Source organism: Manis javanica, chromosome 6 (assembly GCF_040802235.1).
Source record: "Manis javanica isolate MJ-LG chromosome 6, MJ_LKY, whole genome shotgun sequence".
In the NCBI taxonomy this organism is placed as follows: domain Eukaryota; kingdom Metazoa; phylum Chordata; class Mammalia; order Pholidota; family Manidae; genus Manis; species Manis javanica.
In genome coordinates this window covers 86,332,353-86,352,634 of record NC_133161.1, presented here as the reverse complement: position 1 = coordinate 86,352,634, position 20,282 = coordinate 86,332,353, and the positions used below count along the sequence as shown (strand labels likewise).

The 20,282-nt window shown below is 37.4% G+C and overlaps 1 protein-coding gene across 6 annotated transcripts in view; it reads right to left on the bottom strand.

The window, feature by feature from the left end:
- Window positions 1–20,282, bottom strand: part of FAM185A (family with sequence similarity 185 member A) — a 170,543-nt gene that overhangs the window by 128,627 nt on the left and 21,634 nt on the right. For 4 of the 6 annotated variants that reach the window (XM_037012766.2, XM_073238970.1, XM_073238969.1 and 1 more), the window contains exons 5-7: window positions 7,648–7,689; window positions 5,003–5,098; window positions 1,305–1,439 (exon numbers count right to left, since the gene is read on the bottom strand). In XM_037012766.2, the coding sequence (XP_036868661.2) occupies window positions 1,305–1,439; window positions 5,003–5,098; window positions 7,648–7,689 (273 nt within the window). The remainder of the gene's footprint in view (window positions 1–1,304; window positions 1,440–5,002; window positions 5,099–7,647; window positions 7,690–20,282) is intronic. The other 2 variants (XM_073238972.1, XM_037012773.2) reach the window with 1 other exon arrangement.

Sequence of the window (20,282 nt, the reverse complement as noted above, 5' to 3'; positions counted from 1 at the left end):
CCAGGCATTCTAAGGGCATCCCCTTTGTGGGCTGTGTACAACCTCCTGTTGTGGCTGAGCTGAGACTGCTGCAAGCTGGCTGGTGGGTTAGACCAGTCCTCTGCCAGGCTGTCAATCATAGCCAGTGGGGCTACTGTGGTTGCACTGGCTTGTGAGGCTCACTCCAGGTGCAACTGGCTGGAAGGCTTGGCACCACCTCTGCTTTCTGTTCTGTCAGTCCAGGTGCTGGCCTGTGGGGCTAGCTCCTCTCCCCAGGGCAGCAGGTACTTTGGTGGGTGTGTGGTGGACTGGGTGTATAGGGTGGGTGGGGCAAGTCTGAAGGGGAATGCTGGGGTACAGCAAGCAGTGCTGGCATGCTAGATGGAGAGAGTCAAAACTGGCTCCCATAAGCATCTGGCTATCTAGGCTCAGGGAGGGCTCAAACATGGCATCCACTTGCCCCTCCTCCCCTGGAGAAAACTCCTGCAGATCCCAGCCCTTCTACCACACATCCAGAACTAATCAATAAATCTCCTTTCAAACTGCTGCTTCCTGTGTTGGTCTCAGACCCACTGACACTGAATGCTGGTCCTCCAAAGCAGTGACTCGGCCTTCCCCAGCCCTCTTGCTCTCCCCACTGTTAAGCCCTGGTGTTTTTCAAAGCTACACATAATGGGCTCATCTTCCCAGTGCAGATCCCCAGGGCCAGGTGTTTGAGGTTTCAGGGAGTTTATCATCTACCCTCTCCACTCCTTCCACTTATGGATTGGGATGGAGGAAGGGTTTGGATCCTGCTCTATTGCAGCTCTGCCCCTTCACCCCTTCTCAATACAGCCTTCTCTTTCACTAACTGTGGAAGGTCTATTCTTCCATCAGTCCAGGTCATTTTTGGAGTTACTTGCCTCATGTGTATGCAGGAGGACATTATCACAATGACCTTCTATCCCTCCATCTTCCCAGAATCCCTACCCCTCAAAGAAGTATTTAGTAGTGTTGGCTTTTGTTTACGTTTTAAAAAATATCCCAAAGGAAAGCAATTTTAAGGATTAGCAATCTTATTAAAAATGCAGAGTAAAATAAAACTAAGCTACATGGCTCTAGAAAAGATTTTTTTTCAGTTTTATCCAATGACAAGACCAGTGAGTGTTTCAAACTAAATGGCTTCATTGTGTTACCGATAAACAGTTGGTAGAAATAAGTGCAGAACACTAAAATGTGACAATGGAAAGGCATAAAAGACTAAAACTGTAGTTAAATACAGCATATTTCTATTTATGTATGGACAATGGCTATTCATCTTACATAGCAAAATAGAGCCTCCTTACCAGTAATTATTACACCATCATCTTTACGAGCTTCAGCCATTTCTTGAACACAGACTTCAGAGTTCATATCAACCTTTTTCCCTGATAACTGTAAATAAGCCTGAAGAGAAGATGCGACCTTGACAAGAATAGAGCCTATAATAAAATTATACGAGAACTTATTACTGCAAAGAAAACAAAAGTATCGGAGGCTATGAGAAAAATGATGGAAAGGTAACATTGTTCCTGGTACACTGTCTTTATTCCTCAGCATATTTTATTGAATAGCAAGGCCTTTTCCTTATTTTCATGTGGTCAACATTTCCTTACTCCCAAAGCATTCACAGTAACTTCTACCAAGAGTATGAGTCATTAGGACATTATGAACTACTATTCCTTCTTTTGCCAATAGCCCTAGTCAGCTCATATAATACCAGAAAAGTGTTACTATACATGTAGGCAGGATTTAACATTAACTGAGCATTTACTAAAAGGCAGACACTTAAGTTACATTATCTCTTTTAATCTCCGTATCGACTTTATGAGGTGGTATTATAGTCCTGATTTTACAGATGAGAACTTGCTCGTGTTCTCACCAGAGCTAGTAGATCCAGTTCAATGATAACAAAGCCCAGGCTCTTAACCACTGTGGTATTTCACATGCTCCTACTCTGACATTATAGGACTGTGATGTCACTGACCATTGTAACACAACTAGAACCCTAAGCACTTGTGTTTTCAGTTGTACCTTGTGTGTGTTGGGGGGCGGGAGGGTATAATAACAATACAAAAACAGAATGTTTGAATTTCAACAGACTAATGCTTCTTCTCTGTGGATTATGGTCTTTTGGGTACCTGAGGCAAAACATTCAACTTTATTTCCATTATAATCCTACAGTAATTCAAGCTTCTAAAGAAATACTTAGGAATAGTACTGAGTATTAATAAGTATAAGAAAAAGTACTCTGTTAGCTAAGGAATCATTTTTCAAAACAATTACATGGGTCACAGAGCAAACTCACCAGCACACTCCTGTTGAAGTTTTTCTTTCCCTGTTTCTCATATATCAAATAAAGAAAGTAAGAGGCCCAAGTGATAAAATATTAACTCCACCTCTGTGAACAAATAAGATCAGGATGACATCCATTGTGAATGTTGTAAAGATCCTTCTTAGAATGCATTTATTTATGGGCCATTGTGTGCCTTTTAGTTTCACTAACATCAACTTAAGTTCCCCTAACTAATTTCCCATCTTCTCAGCTTTCCTAACTGACGTTACAAGTTTGGGGTAAGACTGATGAACTCTCATATTTACTTCTCCAGAAAGGAGGGAATAAAGCACATCACTATAACTGGTTTATTTTATTTAAAATCAAATTGCTTTTCAGCGTTTAAATGTAAACTACAGATAGGAGATTCCACTAACAACAGACATGAGGGCTTTAAGAAAAAACAAAACAAAACAATAACAACCCTGGAAAATTTCAGATGAAGATAAGATCAATGTTTTTCTAGCAAACATACTTTAAGAAGTAGAAAAATAACAGATTTTTAAAAACTTTTTCCTAGGTCTTTAAATATCTATATACATCAAAAAGGATAGTTTTATGAATACTTTTTTCATTCTTAAATGAATGAAGGTATCTTAATTCTAAGAGTTTTTAAAATGTTAAGCAATGCAACTTATACTATCCTCACCTCTCTCTACATCTTTAAAAAACAAAAACCATCATTATCAAAACTTCATTTCTGTTTGTGAATGAAGAATTCTCATGACTTGAAAATTTTCCCAAATGTCCCATCTTTAACATTATCTTTCTTTAGAAATGAGAGCTCTTGTTATGTCTTCTACCTCTTTTCACTTCATAAACTACTTCTTGGTTACCGACATCAATACCATTTTATTTAAATTAAAAAGTGAACTAGTACTAATAGTACCACTCATTGAAGGCATACTAAATTATGACTAGTGGTTTTATGAAGACAAATTTTGAGTGGAAAAGACAAATGAAGGTCTGGCTTTGACTCCTGAGCCTAAAGACAGCCTTTTTGAATGAATTAACAAGGTCACCATCTCAACTCACAGGAAGAAAACAAGCATTATAACACTCTTTTTCAAGTGGTAAGATGGAAAAGACCTAAGAGACTTAAGTGGCTGGCTCTTGAACCCTACAAGTCAGATAATGACTAAGTTGGAAAGGATTCCAGATATCTTTACTAACCATTAAGCAACAGTATCCTGAATAACTTTCCATTACTCTAAAATATTACTATTCCCAAGTGTAGTGAGAACTAAGAGAACTGAAGATAGAAACTTTGTCTCCAGTTATCTTTAAGCTTTCTGTCAGTAACATGGTCCCAGTATGAGAAAACACAAAATTGTAATCCTAATCAAATTCTATATGCTATTTCAATAGGTTACTGGAACAGCATTCCAAGTAATACTCAAAAATATTTTAAGCAGATGAAGATTAGCAATGTTTTTGTTTGTTACCTTTTGACCATCCATAAGAAAAGGGAAATAACTTTGATGTAAGAGCTGCTATTCAAAACTTTGTTTTTACTCAGTTACTAGTTACATTAAAGGTAGTAATGGTTTATATATTTTTCTCCTTGAGTCTGTAGTAACAGAACACAATTATATGACTTTTACAGCATTTCCATAGTACCCTGAATAGCACTGCTGAAGCTCTTTAAAATTCAATGAGAGTATGATATTATCCCATTTTTAAAGGGTAAAAAAGGTGATCCTGAAAAATCAGATCATACGTATGTGTCAGCAGTAACTTGAGTTTCAGATTTCTGTGGGTAGTTTTATTTTGATACTTTGACAAGAGAGCCTCACTGGACAAAAAGGTATAAAACTAACATGACAAGGAAATTACTAACAGCAGTAACAACTGGTCTCTGTAATGAAGTATTTTCTTTGTTATATATACACAGCCATGTTCTGCCAATATACAAGAGTTCCTAGATATATTAAATAATATTTTTATACAGAGCTACATTTCTTAACTTTCTGCATTCAGCACCTATGGTCAAGATACTCCAGCTACCCAAACCACTAGCCACCAAGCACATGTGCATGTATGTGCATGCACGGGCACACACATACACACACACACTCATACACTCTTAGATGACTAAAAAGTGCATCACTTTCAATGAAATTCAGTTAAAATAAGTTATTTGTATTAGAAATAAGATTATAGAAAGAGACATAAGACTTAATACTTCAAGAGACTAAGTCACCAATCACTCTGGAGGACTTTCCTGGTGATACCTTTATGTAGGGATCATACTTTGAAAAGTATTACTCTAGAGGATTGCCTGGGAAGGTCCTCTTATAGGCTAGTAGGAAAGTTTCCACAAGAACATATGGAAGCATTTCCCTCCGAAGGATATTCTATTTCAGAAATAAAGCTAAACTGAAAAACACAAATACCAACACTACAAAATTCCACAACAATAAATAGTCAATTACATTTGTTTGCACTACAAGGTAAAGATAGTCTTCACTGCCATCTGTTCCAGAAGTTTCAAAGACTGTGGGTCTAGAGTTCTAGTATTTCCAATCTTTACATCAGGTTCTATTAGCAGAAATGTTCTTGAAATCATTATGTCAATATAGATAAGTTAATCTGACCATCTGTTTCCTGAATGTTACATAAAACCTTCCGAATACCACATGTCAAAATAAAACATTCCACTCGGCTAACCTTTATGGGATTTCAATTCCACTTTCCCCAGTTGGCTGACATAAACATCTATGGCACCCTGATGAGTTGAGGCTTTTAGACATCCAGAGGATGAATCTAGGAGAAAGGAAAAACTATTACTCATTTGAATAATTACAATAGTAAACTTGAAATAAAAGGCTCTGCTTCAACATTTAGGATAAGGCACTAAGAGAATTGCAAGGTTTTGTATTTTCCTCATAACTATGCTATCTTTTGCTTTAAAATGAAAATAGAATCAGAAATCTAGAAATCTACACCTAGACAACTTAATACATGATCCCTAGGCTTATTACTAAACATTTTACTTTAAAACCTAGTATGTAGGAAGGACAGGACACAAGAAGTGGATCCTTGACAGCCAAGAGCACTAAGCATCATGATACATCTAGTTTTTTATTGATTTTCAATATTTACTATAAGAATTCTATCTCAGATATAAGCAACAGCAAAATTAACGAAGATCAAAACCTCTTTCTTATATTTGCTCATTTTGGCAAATCTGCTAGACTAAAAACTGCTCCTAAGAGTGAACGATTACTCTAGATAAAGTTTTGTTGCATTTCCTAAAGGACAGAAATGGGGGGAAAAAGGAATCACTTGAAGAATGGATGAAGCTTGTATAGATCTAAATATTTATTTCCAAGTTTCTGGAATTGAACAGATATCTTTAGGTCAGGGGAAGAAAATCATAATTAAGGCAGTCCTGATTTGACACTCAAATTTCCTTAGTCATCACTGACCCCAGTTTTCAGTCGGTCAACATTTCAAGTTTAAGGGAAAACTAACAGAATCAGATATAAAGAACTTAAGAGAAAAATGAAGGGGCTTCTCTTTCCTCCTCTCCATGGCAAATGAACCTTTAATATTCCATCTGACTGCTCTGAGAAGGCCAAAGTGTATTTTTTTTAGAGTGGCCTCTTAAAAAGCCTTTTTAGCAGGAGCCTTATTACTTAAGAGTGAAAATAAAATAGGGAGTATGGTGCAAATAATGCCAAAAATTACATTATACTTTTTATAAAATACAGAGAAAAAATATTTGTATACCCAGAGGAGCCAACATTTTTCTTTTAAATTACTCCAAAGACAACCTCTTGGGAACAAACCATTTAAAATCTGACACCAAGACAGTTTATTATAATCTACCTCTATACTGAATAATGTCCTTTATCAGACCCCATTTATTTAATCTTTAAGTGTTAAAAGGAAATACTGATGCTGGGAAACTAAGCCACTAGAGATAAATGACACAGAATACCTGGACAAAGTTACTCAGGAGACTTTAACTAGGTTGTCAAGATTTGTTGAGCTACCTTCAACTTTCTCCAGCAAATCTTTTGTTGTAATAAAAAATATAAACCAATCAAGAAATTTCAGATAAACATTACCTACTTGTCACCTTTGAGATTAATGCACCAAAAAACAAAATTTCTCCAGAACCACAACGATGCTTTTTAGGCTCTACAGCAGGGTTGGCAAACTACAGCCCTCCTCTTGTTTTTATTAATAAAGTTTATTACGCAGACACATCCATTTGGTTGTGCATTGTCAATGGCTGCTTTTGTGTTAAAACGACAAGAGTTGCATGGTACAGATAGACTAAGTGGCCCACAAAGCAAAAAATTTTTACTATCTGGCAGATTGCTGACAACTAGACCAAAATACTGTGTTTTAAGGAAATGAGCTCCACCCCCCCCAAAATCAAAATATGAAATTTGATTCTAGTTAGGACAGAGTTTTACCAATTTATTGGTACCAGCTCTTTTCCCAAGGCCTCAGTAATATACAGATAGGTATAAAATTCTTGCTTATAGAAATGAATAAGGTTGTTGTCTCAAGGCAGTTCTAACTTTTCACTGACCCTGACTGCTCACTGTTTTCTAGGGGTAGTGGAGTTGCTTTATAAAAGCGACAAATAGCACATTGCCAAGTAAATAACTAGGACTTTGCTGACTTGCTTAAAGAATATGTCACAACTTTTTTGTTTATCTGTTTAACTTCCTCAGCTGTATGTTTTTATCAGTAATGTTTGTTTGCTTATAAAGGAGCTCAAGTGGGTTTGAAAAATTGCAAGGCATCTCCAGCTCTGGTTGTCACTAGAAATGGGATGGATTTCCACAGATCAGTGACTTAACAGGAACTATAAGAGCTTTGATTTCTATAGAAGTTTTACTTAATTTCTGCCGTGCTCCCCTCTCTCCTTCTCTCCCACTGTCCTTCTTTCCCTTCCTTTTCTGATTTAATACTCACTATAAAAATATACATATTATATTGAAATAATAGTACATTTTCTACTGTTTTTTTACTTAGTAAAATGTCAGGAATATCTTTCTATATTGAAAACTATAGAGTTATCATTACTTTGTTAAAGGCTGAATATTTCACTTTACGTCTACCATAATATATTTAATTGTTCTTTTACCTGGAACAACTTAAAATGTACACTATCTTTTACTACCATAAACAAAGAGATGAATATCCTCATGTATGTATCTTTATATCCTTGCCAGATCATTTCCTTGGGATAGAGTTCTAAAAAAGTAAGTGCTAGGACAAAGGAAATGTAGACAGAAACACAGCTATTTAAAAAACATGCAAAATTTACCAACTAGGAGCTTAACACATACCTACTGTAATGTTACCCATCTTGCTTTGTAATGTTATATCACCTGCAAAGGAGAGAAAAAGAAAGACAATTTTATTTATTAGGGTTATATATAAACGAACTGTGTTACATGGTATCCTAAAACACAGTTGAATATCCTCAGTGTTATTTTAAAACAATGTTATTGTTGTTGGCAATTTTTCTCAGTATCACAAACTTAGTCAAGAGATTTAGTTGCAATTCTGAAATAACTAGCTTTAGGTATCTATACAAACTCTTTTCCTCTGCCCCACCTCCAGGTTTTATAGCATAACTATAAAACAAACCACTACAGTTTCTAGCAAGCATGGAAGAAAAATAATGATACTTCTAAGTTCCATAAATGGAAATATTACTTAAATGTACTCACTATGCATTTTCAACCTAAACATCACTGCTTTAATCAGACCACACAAAGCCAAGTTTTGAACCAAGTGAAAAAATTGTCTATGGAAAAAATTAATTAGTTATTTATCAGGCCTGTATACTATCTCTACACCTGTTAGATCAAAGTGGTTTCTATACTATAAAGAAGTTTGGAGCAGGAATGATGAATACACTGAAGTATGACAAACAAAGAAAAAAGCTTCAAGGATCTCCATCTTTCAATGAAAATATATTTTGCAGACAAGTATGGGATATTCTAACTATTCTTCCCTGTCCTCTTCCTGCATTACAAAAAATAGTAGTATATTTTTTAATATGTGTGTTTATATGTAGAATTATTTCTGGAGCCATACTACCCATATGTATGGCACTGAAATGTAAGCAATACTACTTACCTCTTCTACTGTAACTGGAAAACTACTTTGAAAAGTAAAGAAATTACTTTCATGTCAGAATTAATTTAGGGTAATTGAACTCACTTGTTTAATTCCATGCATCCTGTAAATACTAACATGAATCAGTATCTGGGAAAAAGCAAGAAAAAGCATTTGATTCACTTATCCGACAGTCAGATGTGCTTTGATTGCAAAAATCTTTCTAGAAGTCTTTAATTCCACCATATTTCATCTTTATATATGAATAAGGGGGACATTTTATAGGAATAAAACTTGGTTTGTGGAGGCGGAGCCAACATGGCAGCGTGAGTAGGACAGTGGGAATCTCCTCCCAAAAACATATATATTTTTGAAAATACAACAAATACAACTAATCCTAAAAGAGAGACCAGAAGACACAGGACAACAGCCAGACTACATCCACTCATGCAAGAGCCCAGCACTCGGTGAAAGGGGTAAGATATAAGCCCCGGCCCGGCGGGACCGGAGCACACCTCCCCCCAGCTCCTGGTGGGAGGGAGAGGGAGCCCAGGACTGCTAAACACCCAGCCCCAGCCACCCGCACCAGAGCGCAGACACAGCATGCATGGAGGGCTGGAAACTAGGGAAATAGGGCAGCAAGACCTCTGAGCGGGTTCCAAAGCTGATGCCCTGTGACAAACAAAAACGAGTGCTTTTTGAAAGTCTTAAAGGGACAGGGACATAACAGCTGGACGGAAACAACAAAGGTCACAGTCCAGTGGCTGGAAATTACAGGGAAAACCAGGCGCACCAACCCCCTGGGCAACAGCTCTGAGACCCCTGTTGAGGTAAACAGCCAAACAACCCCCCCGTCCATTACCCCTCTGAGCGCTGCGAAAGCAGAGAAGCAGCCTAAGGCAGGCCACGCCCCCAGAAAGGGAGTTTTCTCCATATCAGCCTGGCAAGACACAAAGACCTAGTCTACATGCAATTACCCAACACAAACCACTAGGGGTCGCAGTTGTCCCAATAAAGAAAGGCCAGTAGCAAGTGAAAAGTTTGGCCCTCCCAGCTGACAGTCAATAGCACCTGTCAACATGAAAAGGCAAAAAAATATGATCCAGACAAGACTTAACCCAGACAGCTTCGGCATCTGCTACATCTTCCCCTGAGAAAGAACCTGGGAAGATAGATTTAACCAGTCTTCCTGAAAAAGAATTCAAAACAAAAGTCATAACCATGCTGATGGACTTGCAGAGAAATATGCAAGAACTAAGGAAGGAGAATACAGAAATAAAACAAGTCTGGAAGGACTTCAAAACAGAATGGACGAGATGCAAGAGACCATTAATGGACTAGAAAATAGAGAACAGGAACGCAGAGAAGCTGATGCAGAGAGATAAAAGGATCTCCAGCAATGAAAGAATTCTAAGAGAGCTGAGTGACCAATCGAAAAGGAACAATATCCACATTATAGGGGTACCAGAAGAAGAAGAGAGAAAAACGGATAGAAAGTGTCTTTGAAGAAATAATTGCCAAAAACTTCCCCAAACTAGGGGAAGAAATGGTCTCTCAGACCACAGAGGTACACAGAAATCCCATGACAAGGGATCCAAGGAGGGCAACACCAAGAAACATAATAATTAAAATGGCAAAGATCAAAGACAAGGATAAAGTATTAAAGGCAGCCAGAGAGAAAAAAAAGGTTACCTATAAAGGGAAACCCATCAGGCTATCATCAGACTTCTCAACAGAAACCCTACAGGCCAGAAGAGAATGGCATGATGTACCTAATGCAATGAAACAGAAGGGCCTCAAACCAAGACTACTGTATCCAGCACGAATATCATTTAAATATGAAGGAGGGATTAAACAATTCCCAGACAAGCAAAAGTTGAGGGAATTTGCCTCCCAAAAACCATCTCTACAGGGCATCCTACAGGGACTGCTCTAGATGGGAGCACTCCTAAAAAGAGCACAGAACAGAACACCTAACATATGAAGAAGGGAGGAGGAGGAATAAGAAGGGAGAGAAATAAAGAATCATCAGACTGCATTTACAGTAGCTCAACAAGCAAATTAAGTTAGACAGTAAGATAGTAAAGAAGCTAACCCTGAACCTTTGGTAACCACAAACTTAAAGTTTGCAATGGCAATAAGTTCATACCTCTCAATAATAACCCTAAATGTAAATGGACTGAATGAACCAATCAAAAGACACAGAGTAATAGAATGGATAAAAAAGCAAGATCCATCCATATGCTGCTTACAAGAGACTCACCTCAAACCCAAAGACATGCACAGACTTAAAGTCAAGGGATGGAAAAAGATATTTCATGCAAACAACAGAGAGAAGAAAGCAGGTGTTGCAATTCTGGTATCAGACAAAACAGACTTCAAAATAAAGAAAGTAACAAAAGACAAAGAAGGACATTACATAATGATAAAGGGCTCAGTCCAACAAGAGGATATAACCATTATAAATATATATGCACCCAATACAGGAGCACCAACATACCTGAAACAAATACTAACAGAACTAAAGGAGGAAATAGAATGCAATGCATTCATTCTAGGAGACTTCAACACACCACTCACTCCAAAGGACAGATCCACCAGACAGAAAATAAGTAAGGACACAGAGGCACTGAACAACACACTAGAACAGATGGACCTAATAGACATCTACAGAACTCTACATCCAAAAGCAACAGGATATACATTCTTCTCAAGTGCACATGGAACATTCTCCAGAATAGACCACATACTAGGCCAGAAAAAGGGCCACAGTAAATTCAAAAAGACTGAAATTCTACCAACCAACTTTTCAGACCACAAAGGTATAAAACTAGAAATAAATTGTACAAAGAAAGCAAAAGGCACACAAACACATGGAGGCTTAACAACATGCTCTTAAATAATCAATGGATCAAAGACCAAATTAAAACAGAGATCGAGCAATATATGGAAACAAATGACAACAACAACACAAAGCCCCAACTTCAGTGGGACACAGTGAAAGCAGTCTTAAGAGGAAAGTATATAGCAATCCAGGCACATTTAAAGATGGAAGAACAAACCCAAATGAATAGTCTTACGTCATAATTATTGAAATTGGAAAAAGAAGAACAAATGAGGCCTAAGGTTAGCAGAAGGAGGGACATAATAAAGATCAGAGAAGAAATAAAGAAAATTGAGAAGAATAAAACAATAGCAAAAATCAATGAAACCAAGAGCTGGTTCTTTGAGAAAATAAACAAAATAGATAAGCCTCTAGCCAGACTTATTAAGAGGAAAAGACAGTCAACACAAATCAACAGTATCAGAAACGAGAAAGGAAAAATCACAACGGACCCCACAGAAATACAAAGAATTATTAAAGACTACTATGAAAACTTATATGCTAACAAGCTTGGAAACCTAGGAGAAATGGACAACTTCCTAGAAAAATACAACCTTCCAAGACTGACCCAGAAAGAAGCAGAAAATCTAAACAGACCAATTATCAGCAACGAAATTGAAGCGGTAATCAAAAAACTACCAAAGGACAAAACCCCCGGGCCAGATGGATTCACCTCAGAATTTTATCAGACATACAGGGAATAATACCCATTCTCCTTAAAGATTTCCAAAAAATAGAAGAGGAGGGAATACTCCCAAACTCATTATATGAAGGCAACATCACCCTAATACCAAAACCAGGCAAAGACCCCACCAAAAAAGAAAACTACAGACCAATATCCCTGATGAACGTAGATGCAAAAATACTCAACAAAATATTAGCAAACTGAATTCAAAAATACATCAAAAGGATCATACACCATGACCAAGTGGGATTCATCCCAGGGATGCAAGGATGGTAAAACATTTGGAAGTCCATCAACATCATCCACCACATCAACAAAAAGAAAGACAAAAACCACATGATCATCTCCATAGATGCTGAAAAAGCATTTGACAAAGTTCAACATCCATTCATGATAAAAACTCTCAGCAAAATGGGAATAGAGGGCAAGTACCTCAACATAATAAAGGCCATCTATGATAAACCCACAGCCAACATTATATTGAACAGCGAGAAGCTGAAAGCTTTTCGTCTGAGATTGGGAACAAGACAGGGATGCCTACTCTCCCCACTGTTATTTAACATAGTACTGGAGGTCCTAGCCATGGCAATTAGACAACACAAAGAAATAAAAGGCATCCATATTGGTAAAGAAGAAGTTAAACTGTCACTATTTGCAGATGACATGATACTATACACAAAAAACCCTCAAGACTCCACCCCCAAACTACTAGAACTGATATTGGAATACAGCAAAGTTGCAGGATACAAAATCAACACACAGAAATCTGTGGCTTTCCTATACACTAACAATGAACCAACAGAAAGAGAAATCAGGAAAACAACTCCATTCACAATTGCATCAAAAAAAAAAAATACCTAGGAATAAACCTAACCAAAGAAGTGAAAGACTTATACTCTGAAAACTACAAGTCACTCTTAAGAGAAATTAAAGGGGACACTAAAAGATGGAAACTCATCCCATGCTCGTGGCTAGGAAGAATTAATATCATCAAAATGGCCATCCTGCTCAAAGCAATATACAGATTTGATGCAATACCTATGAAACTACCAGCAACATTCTTCAATGAACTGGAACAAATAATCCAAAAATTCATATGGAAACACCAAACACCCCGAATAGCCAATGCAGTCCTGACAAAGAAGAATAAAGTAGGGGGGATCTCACTCCCCAACTTCAAGCTCTACTATAAAGCCATAGTAATCAAGACAATTTGGTACTGGCACAAGAACAGAGCCACAGACCAATGGAACAGACTAGAGAATCCAGACATTAACCCAGACATATATGGTCAATTAATATTTGATAAAGGAGCCATGGACATAAAATGGCAAAATGACAGTCTCTTCAACAGATGGTGTTGGCAAAACTGGATAGCTACATGTAGGAGAATGAAACTGGACCACTGCCAAATCCCATATACAAAAGTTAACTCAAAATGGATCAAAGACCTGAATGTAAGTCATGAAACCATTAACCTCTAGGAAAAAAACATAGGCAAAAACCTCTTAGACATAAACATGAGTGACCTCTTCTTGAACATACCTCCCCGGCACGGAAAACAACAGCAAAAATGAAGAAGTGGGACTATATTAAGCTGAAAAGCTTCTGTACAGCAAAAGACACCATCAATAGAACAAAAAGGAACCCTACAGTATGGGAGAATATATTTGAAAATGACAGATCCGATAAAGGCTTGACGTCCAGAATATATAAAGAGCTCACACGCCTCAACAAACAAAAAACAAATAACCCAATTAAAAAATAGGCAGAGGAACTGAACAGACAGTTCTCTAAAAAAGAAATACAGGTGGCCAACAGACACATGAAAAGATGCTCCACATCGCTAATTATCAGAGAAATGCAAATTAAAACTACAATGAGGTATCACCTCACACCAGTAAGGATGGCTGCCATCCAAAAGACAAACAACAACAAATGTTGGCGAAGCTGTGGAGAAAGGGGAACCCTCCTACACTGCTGGTGGGAATGTAAATTAGTTCAACCATTGTGGAAAGCAGTATGGAGGTACATCAAAATGCTCAAAACAGACTTACCATTTGACCCAGGAATTCCACTCCTAGGAATTTACCCTAAGAATGCAGCAATCAAGTTTGAGAAAGACAGATGCACCCCTATGTTTATCGCAGCACTATTTACAATAGCCAAGAATTGGAAGCAACCTAAATGTCTATCGATAGATGAAAGGATAAAGAAGATGTTGTACATATACACAATGGAATACTACTCAGCCATAAGAAAAGGGCAAATCCTACCATTTGCAGCAACATGGATGGAGCTGGAGGGTATTATGCTCAGCGAAATAAGCCAAGCAGAGAAAGAGAAATACCAAATGATTTCACTCATCTGTGGAGTATAAGAACAAAGGAATAACTGAAGGAACAAAACAGCAGCAGAATCACAGAACTCAAAATGGACCAACAGGTACCAAAGGGAAAGGGACTGGGGAGGATGGGTAGGTAGGGAGGGATAAGGGGGGGGAGAAAGGGGGTATTAAGATTAGCATGCATGGGGGTTGGGAGAAAGGGGAGGGCTGTACAACACAGAGAAGACAAGTAGTGACTCTGCAACACTTTGCTATGCTGATGGACAGTGACTGCAAAGGGGTTTATAGGGGGGACCTGGTATAGGGGAGAGCCTAGTAAACATAATATTCATCATGTAAGTGTAGATTAATGATAACAACAACAACAAAAAAGCAGTTCCTGTGTGGTGACCTCCAATGAGTTCTACACAATAGTATAATGAGCATATAAAAGTGTAGGCAAAGTGTTTGTTTGTGCTTATACAGAGGATCAAAGCCTAATTTGACCACCCCTAAAATGAACTAAGATACGATATGAAAAAGAACTTCCAACATCAGCACTCTCTGGAAGACTCATGCCAGAAGATGATCATCAAAAAACCCCAACAAAGATCCACGCGCTGCTACAGGTGTAGATGCACTCATCCCTGCAGTTCCTGGACTTGCCATGGGAATGAAGAAGGGGATATCTAAGCTCGCCTGTGCATACAGTAAAACAACAAATTTGACTGGATCTACATTGTTGGAACTCAACCAAGAATTAGGAGAAGTGCAAATTGTAGTGCTCCAAAATCTTACAACTATAGACTATTTACTGTTAAAAGAACATATGGGATGTGAACAGTCCCCAGGAATGGGTTGTTTTAATTTGTCTGATTTCTCTCAGACTGTTCAAGTTCAGTTGGACAATATCCACCATATCATAGATATGTTTTCACAAATGCCTAAGGTGCCTAACTGGTTTTCTTGGTTTCACTGGAGATGGCTGGTAATTATAGGTATGGTTTGGTTATGTAACTGTATTCCTATTATGTTAATGTGTGTGCGCAATTTAATTAGTAGTTTAAAACCTATACATGCAGAAGTTACTCTATAAGAAGATATGTCAAAGAAATAATCAATCTTCCCATGTTTTCTTCTGCCTGCTACTTCTATAGCTTTTCTTCTTCCTTCCTAATTAAAACCCCTAAATAGAATTCGTGCCTCATATCAAATTTACCGTGTATCACAATTCTTCCAAGTGGTAAAGATACCTCAAGACAAATGCTGGGCATAGAAGCCACAGGGCATAAATATGCAAAGAAGTAAAAAACTAACCTTTTCAAACAATAAGGCTTCTCTCTCACTTACCAACTTTACATTTCCCTGTATGGCCCCGGAAGATGACTGGTTAGCCAAAGACGGGTAAGATTCCTCAAGGGAGGAACAACCTAAGACAGGCACAGTTGCAGGGGGGCCATCAGGTGAGAAATTGGGGATCAACAGAGGTGAGGCTTAGAATCCCCCCGCCCCCCAGTTCTGAGAGAAATCTGCTGCATCCGTGGATGTTTTATTGCCCTTGTCTAGCTTGGATTAACACATAGTCTACAGGCACACACCTGATCATCTACATTTGCTCTCTTACAACACTAAACTATGTTTTCTACCTTTATCTTGCATCTACCTACCACTTCAGCATTTTATTAAAAATAATAATAATAAAGAGAGAAATGTGGTATCCACATATAAATCAAGTATAAAAATCAAACAAATATTCATATTTGAACTGACTGTTTATAGTTCATAATGCATGATCAAAACCGAAAGTTTCTGTGATGTCTGCCCTTGTACTGTTCACCATGTAACTTATTCACTATGTAAGAATTTGTTCTCCATGTAAGAACTTGTTCCTTATGCTTCAGAAGATTGGAGACTGACGAAAATTAGGCTTGGGGTGGATTAATGATTATACATTGAGCATTGAGTCCCCTATACAGAATTTTATTGTTGTTAACAACCATTTGATCAATAAATAGGAGAGATGCCCTCACAAAAAAAAGAAAAAAAAAGTACACACTTCAAATTGTAAAATAAATAAGTAACCGGCATGTAATGTATAGCATAAGGAATATAGTCAAAATATTGTAACAACTTGGTATGGTGATAGCTGGTACGTAGAATTATCATGTACATAAATGTTCAATCACTGTGTTGTACACCTGAAACTAATGTAATACTGTGTGTCAACTACTCTTCAATAAAAAATAACTACTTAAAAAAAATAAAATAAACTTGGTTTGTGTGGAGAAGTTTAGCTTATAATATTATTTCCAAGTCTCAGTAGTTACAAGGTTGTGAATATGCTGTTAAATGTGCTATGTATAAATATTATTTCATGGGTGTTTTCTTGACACTTCCTCCCAATTTTCAAACCCAGTAAATGCAGATTTACCATCACATGCAAATAGTGACCAAAGATCATACTGCTTCTAAGGTATCTTCCAATGACCCCTGCCTCCCGGTACTCATGCCCTTGTTTAGTCTCCCCTCATGTGCAGGCTGGATCTAAAGGTTTGTTTTTAACAAAGAGAACCACGCAAAAGTGATAGGATGCTATTTCCAAAATAGCTAACATCCTTCATGGAAGCCAGCTAGCAAAGTTACCAGTTGCCGTATGAAAGAGGCTAACTAGCAAGAAACTGCAAGAGGCCTCCAACCAACAAGGTCTGAATGAATCCTGCCAACAACCATGTGAGTGAGCTGGGAAGCAGATTCTCCCTTAGTCGAGCCCAGAACCCAGGCAGACACCTTAATTATAACCTCATGAGAGATCTTGAGGCAGAGGATCCAGTTATGCCACACCAAGTTAAGAATGGCTTCCAAACAAAGTTTGAATCTTGGGTGCTGGCAGAACATGCCCTAAAAGTGAAGCTCAGGGGGTGACTAAAACCTTTCATTAAGACTCCAGAAAAATCAAGGTGGTATCTCGCAGTATTATCAGTTACACAAGAAGTCCTTTATAAAGATAAAGGGTATGATTCAAAGGTCCTCCCAATCAAACAACAGGCCTTCTAGAAAGTTTGAGGACATTTTACCTCAGTATTTCTGCAGAAGCCCAGTTTTTTATTGAAATAGAGTTGACATATATTGCTTTCAAGTATCTAACACAGTGATTCAACAGTTACACACATTATTAACTCACCTCAACTAGTGCAGATACTATCTGTCAACATAGAAAGATGTTACAGAATCATTGACTATATTCTCCATGCTGCACTTCCATCCCCATGACCAACTTATATTATGACTGAGATTTTGTGCCTCTTTATCCCCCTCCCGCACCCCACGCTCCCACTCCAACCACTCCCTCATGGTAACCACCAGTTACTTCTCAGTGTCTATGAGTCTACTGCTGTTTTGTTAATTTTGTTTTGTTTTTAGATTCCACATATAAGTGCAATCATATGGTATTTGTCTTTCTCTGCCTACTTATTTCACTTAGCATAATACCCTCTAGGTTTATACACATTTCACAAACGGCAGGATTTCTTTTTTATGGCTAAATAGTAAGTAGTCCAGTGTACATATGTACCACATTGCAGAAGCCCATATTTTGAAAAGATTCTTGGATGTGGGTTTTTATTTAATGGAATAAACCCCAGCATGATTCAAACGAGGCTCACAACATTCTTGACAGAATTGTATCAGCAAACACACTTCTAACTTGGACTGCAAGGGAAAAGAGACCACTGAACCCCCAAAATTTGGACAGGAAGCAGAGAGAGAAAACTATTCTGCTGCAAATATATACTACATTTCATGAAAAAGGATGACTCAGAGGGAGGCAACCAAGAACACAGAGGGGGAGGCCTGAAACCCTAGATTCATTTCCAGGCCTTGAGAACTAATCAAGGAACTTCTAATGCTTTACCACCCAAATTTCAAAATCACTATGGACCAGTGACTCTTTTGTGCCTCTCATTTTCCCCCTTTCAACAGGAAAGTCTATAGCAATTATCCTGTACCTGTTCCATCACAGTATGTTGGGGTATAAGTAGTATGTGTGCGGGGGGGAGGATTGTGGGAGACATAGATAACTTGTTTCTAGTTCACAGGTCTTCAGATTCAGAGGAATGGTACTTGAGAAGTTGTACTTAATAAGCAACCACACCTGAGGAGCCTCTTCTATACCTGGATATGACTTTGATGATTCTGGATTCTGAGGTGATACAAAGTAGGATAAGATTTTTAGGAACGTTGGAAGGAAGAGAATGTATTTTGCATGTGGGAGGAACATGAATTATTTGAATCAGATGCCACAGCCATTCAGAGGAAAGAAACTAAAATGACCTGCAATAAGAATAGTAATATTGGAGGTATCACCAAAGGTAATATTTAAAGTGGGTGAAATTTGAATATTGTGAGGGGGAAGGATTTTCCAGGAAAAAGAATTACATAAGCAAAAGTAAAAAGGCAGAACCACAAATGCTATTTTTAAATCATGCAAATCAGTTAGGCTAGAACATTTAGGTAAGTCTATAAGGACAGAGATCATGTCTGTCTTATTTAACAATATATTTTGAAAGCTTCTTTAGCACTGCCCTGTACACACACAAAAAAAAACTATTATTTTTTGAACAAATGTTCTAAATTAGTTTGGAAAAATAGGTAAAGAGCAATCTGCAGAAGAACCATGGAAGTGCCAGTCTACTGACCTTATCCAACACTGAAAGAGCCAGTGAAGAGTTTCAAGATAGATAACAAAACAAGAAAACCATGCTTTAGGAAGATTAACCCAGTGTGACAGTGGATGCTTCCACTCAGGATTCTCTTTACTGATCCCACCTCCTGAACATTTCAAAAATAAGAATGATGCAGACTGCTAATATTGTGATTTTAACTATTAGTGGAGAATTACGACACAGTTTTACAGTCCAGTCATTTGGCTAGTGAGTCTAGCATCCACTCAGCAAGGTAAAGGAACTTTATTATCTTATACTAGTCTTCAAAAAATACAGTAAAAAATTTACTATCTTTTAGTGAAAATATGGTCTTTCTCAAAAAGCCAATCATTAGTACTTGTGACTAAAATAATCTCAAGAAAATAATGGTTCTTAAAGCCACAAGATAGAAGTTTTAATATACTAAAAAATGAGCACTAGTTTATATTATAGTAGGACCTAGAGAATCTAACACTGTATCTCTCTTGAACGTTAGAATTCTGTAGAGTAAAAGCATAATAGGATAAGAAAATTATGGAAATAAGCAATATCTGTAAGTATAAAGAATATTTCAAAATATTTTTGCTAATGTTAAAGGATTTTTAAAGCAATAAGCAAAAAATATATTTTCAATTCATACCAAAATATTTAGAAAGTCTACCCTAAACAGAAATGTTCCAAAGTTATTAGAATATACAAAATGGACCACATACCTCAAATATTTCATGGAATAAGGCAGAATTTTTAAAAGTATACAAATCAAGCAAATAGGTGTTACTAGCACAATTTTCTGTATTTTGGTTTCACCTATTTCATCTCCAATCACTGATAATAAACAGATCAACTATTTAAGAGGAGTAGATCCTTCCAATAAAACAAATGCCAGCCATATGGTCTGCAATAACTGTGTGTACTTACTCTTCTCTCAAGTTACGTGACATTTCCACAAACCCCAGTGTTTGAGAAAATATATAGTTTTTCTTAGCTAGCAACTGTTCATTCTAGTATAGTCACAGGGAAAAATATAAAGTACCAATTTAAAGATAAATATTAGTTTACTCTTCTTCACTAAAAGAAATGATTATGGTTACAACAGCATGTATACACTTATAGTCCAAACAGAACAATGAAATTTATCCTTAAAGGTGGGATCCTTTTAGAGTTTTTTCTGGAAGAGAAAGGGAGGCACTTGCTATTTGCAAGCTACAGTGCTAAATGCTAAGAATACTGAGATGAGTAAAACATGATCCTTGCTCCAGAGG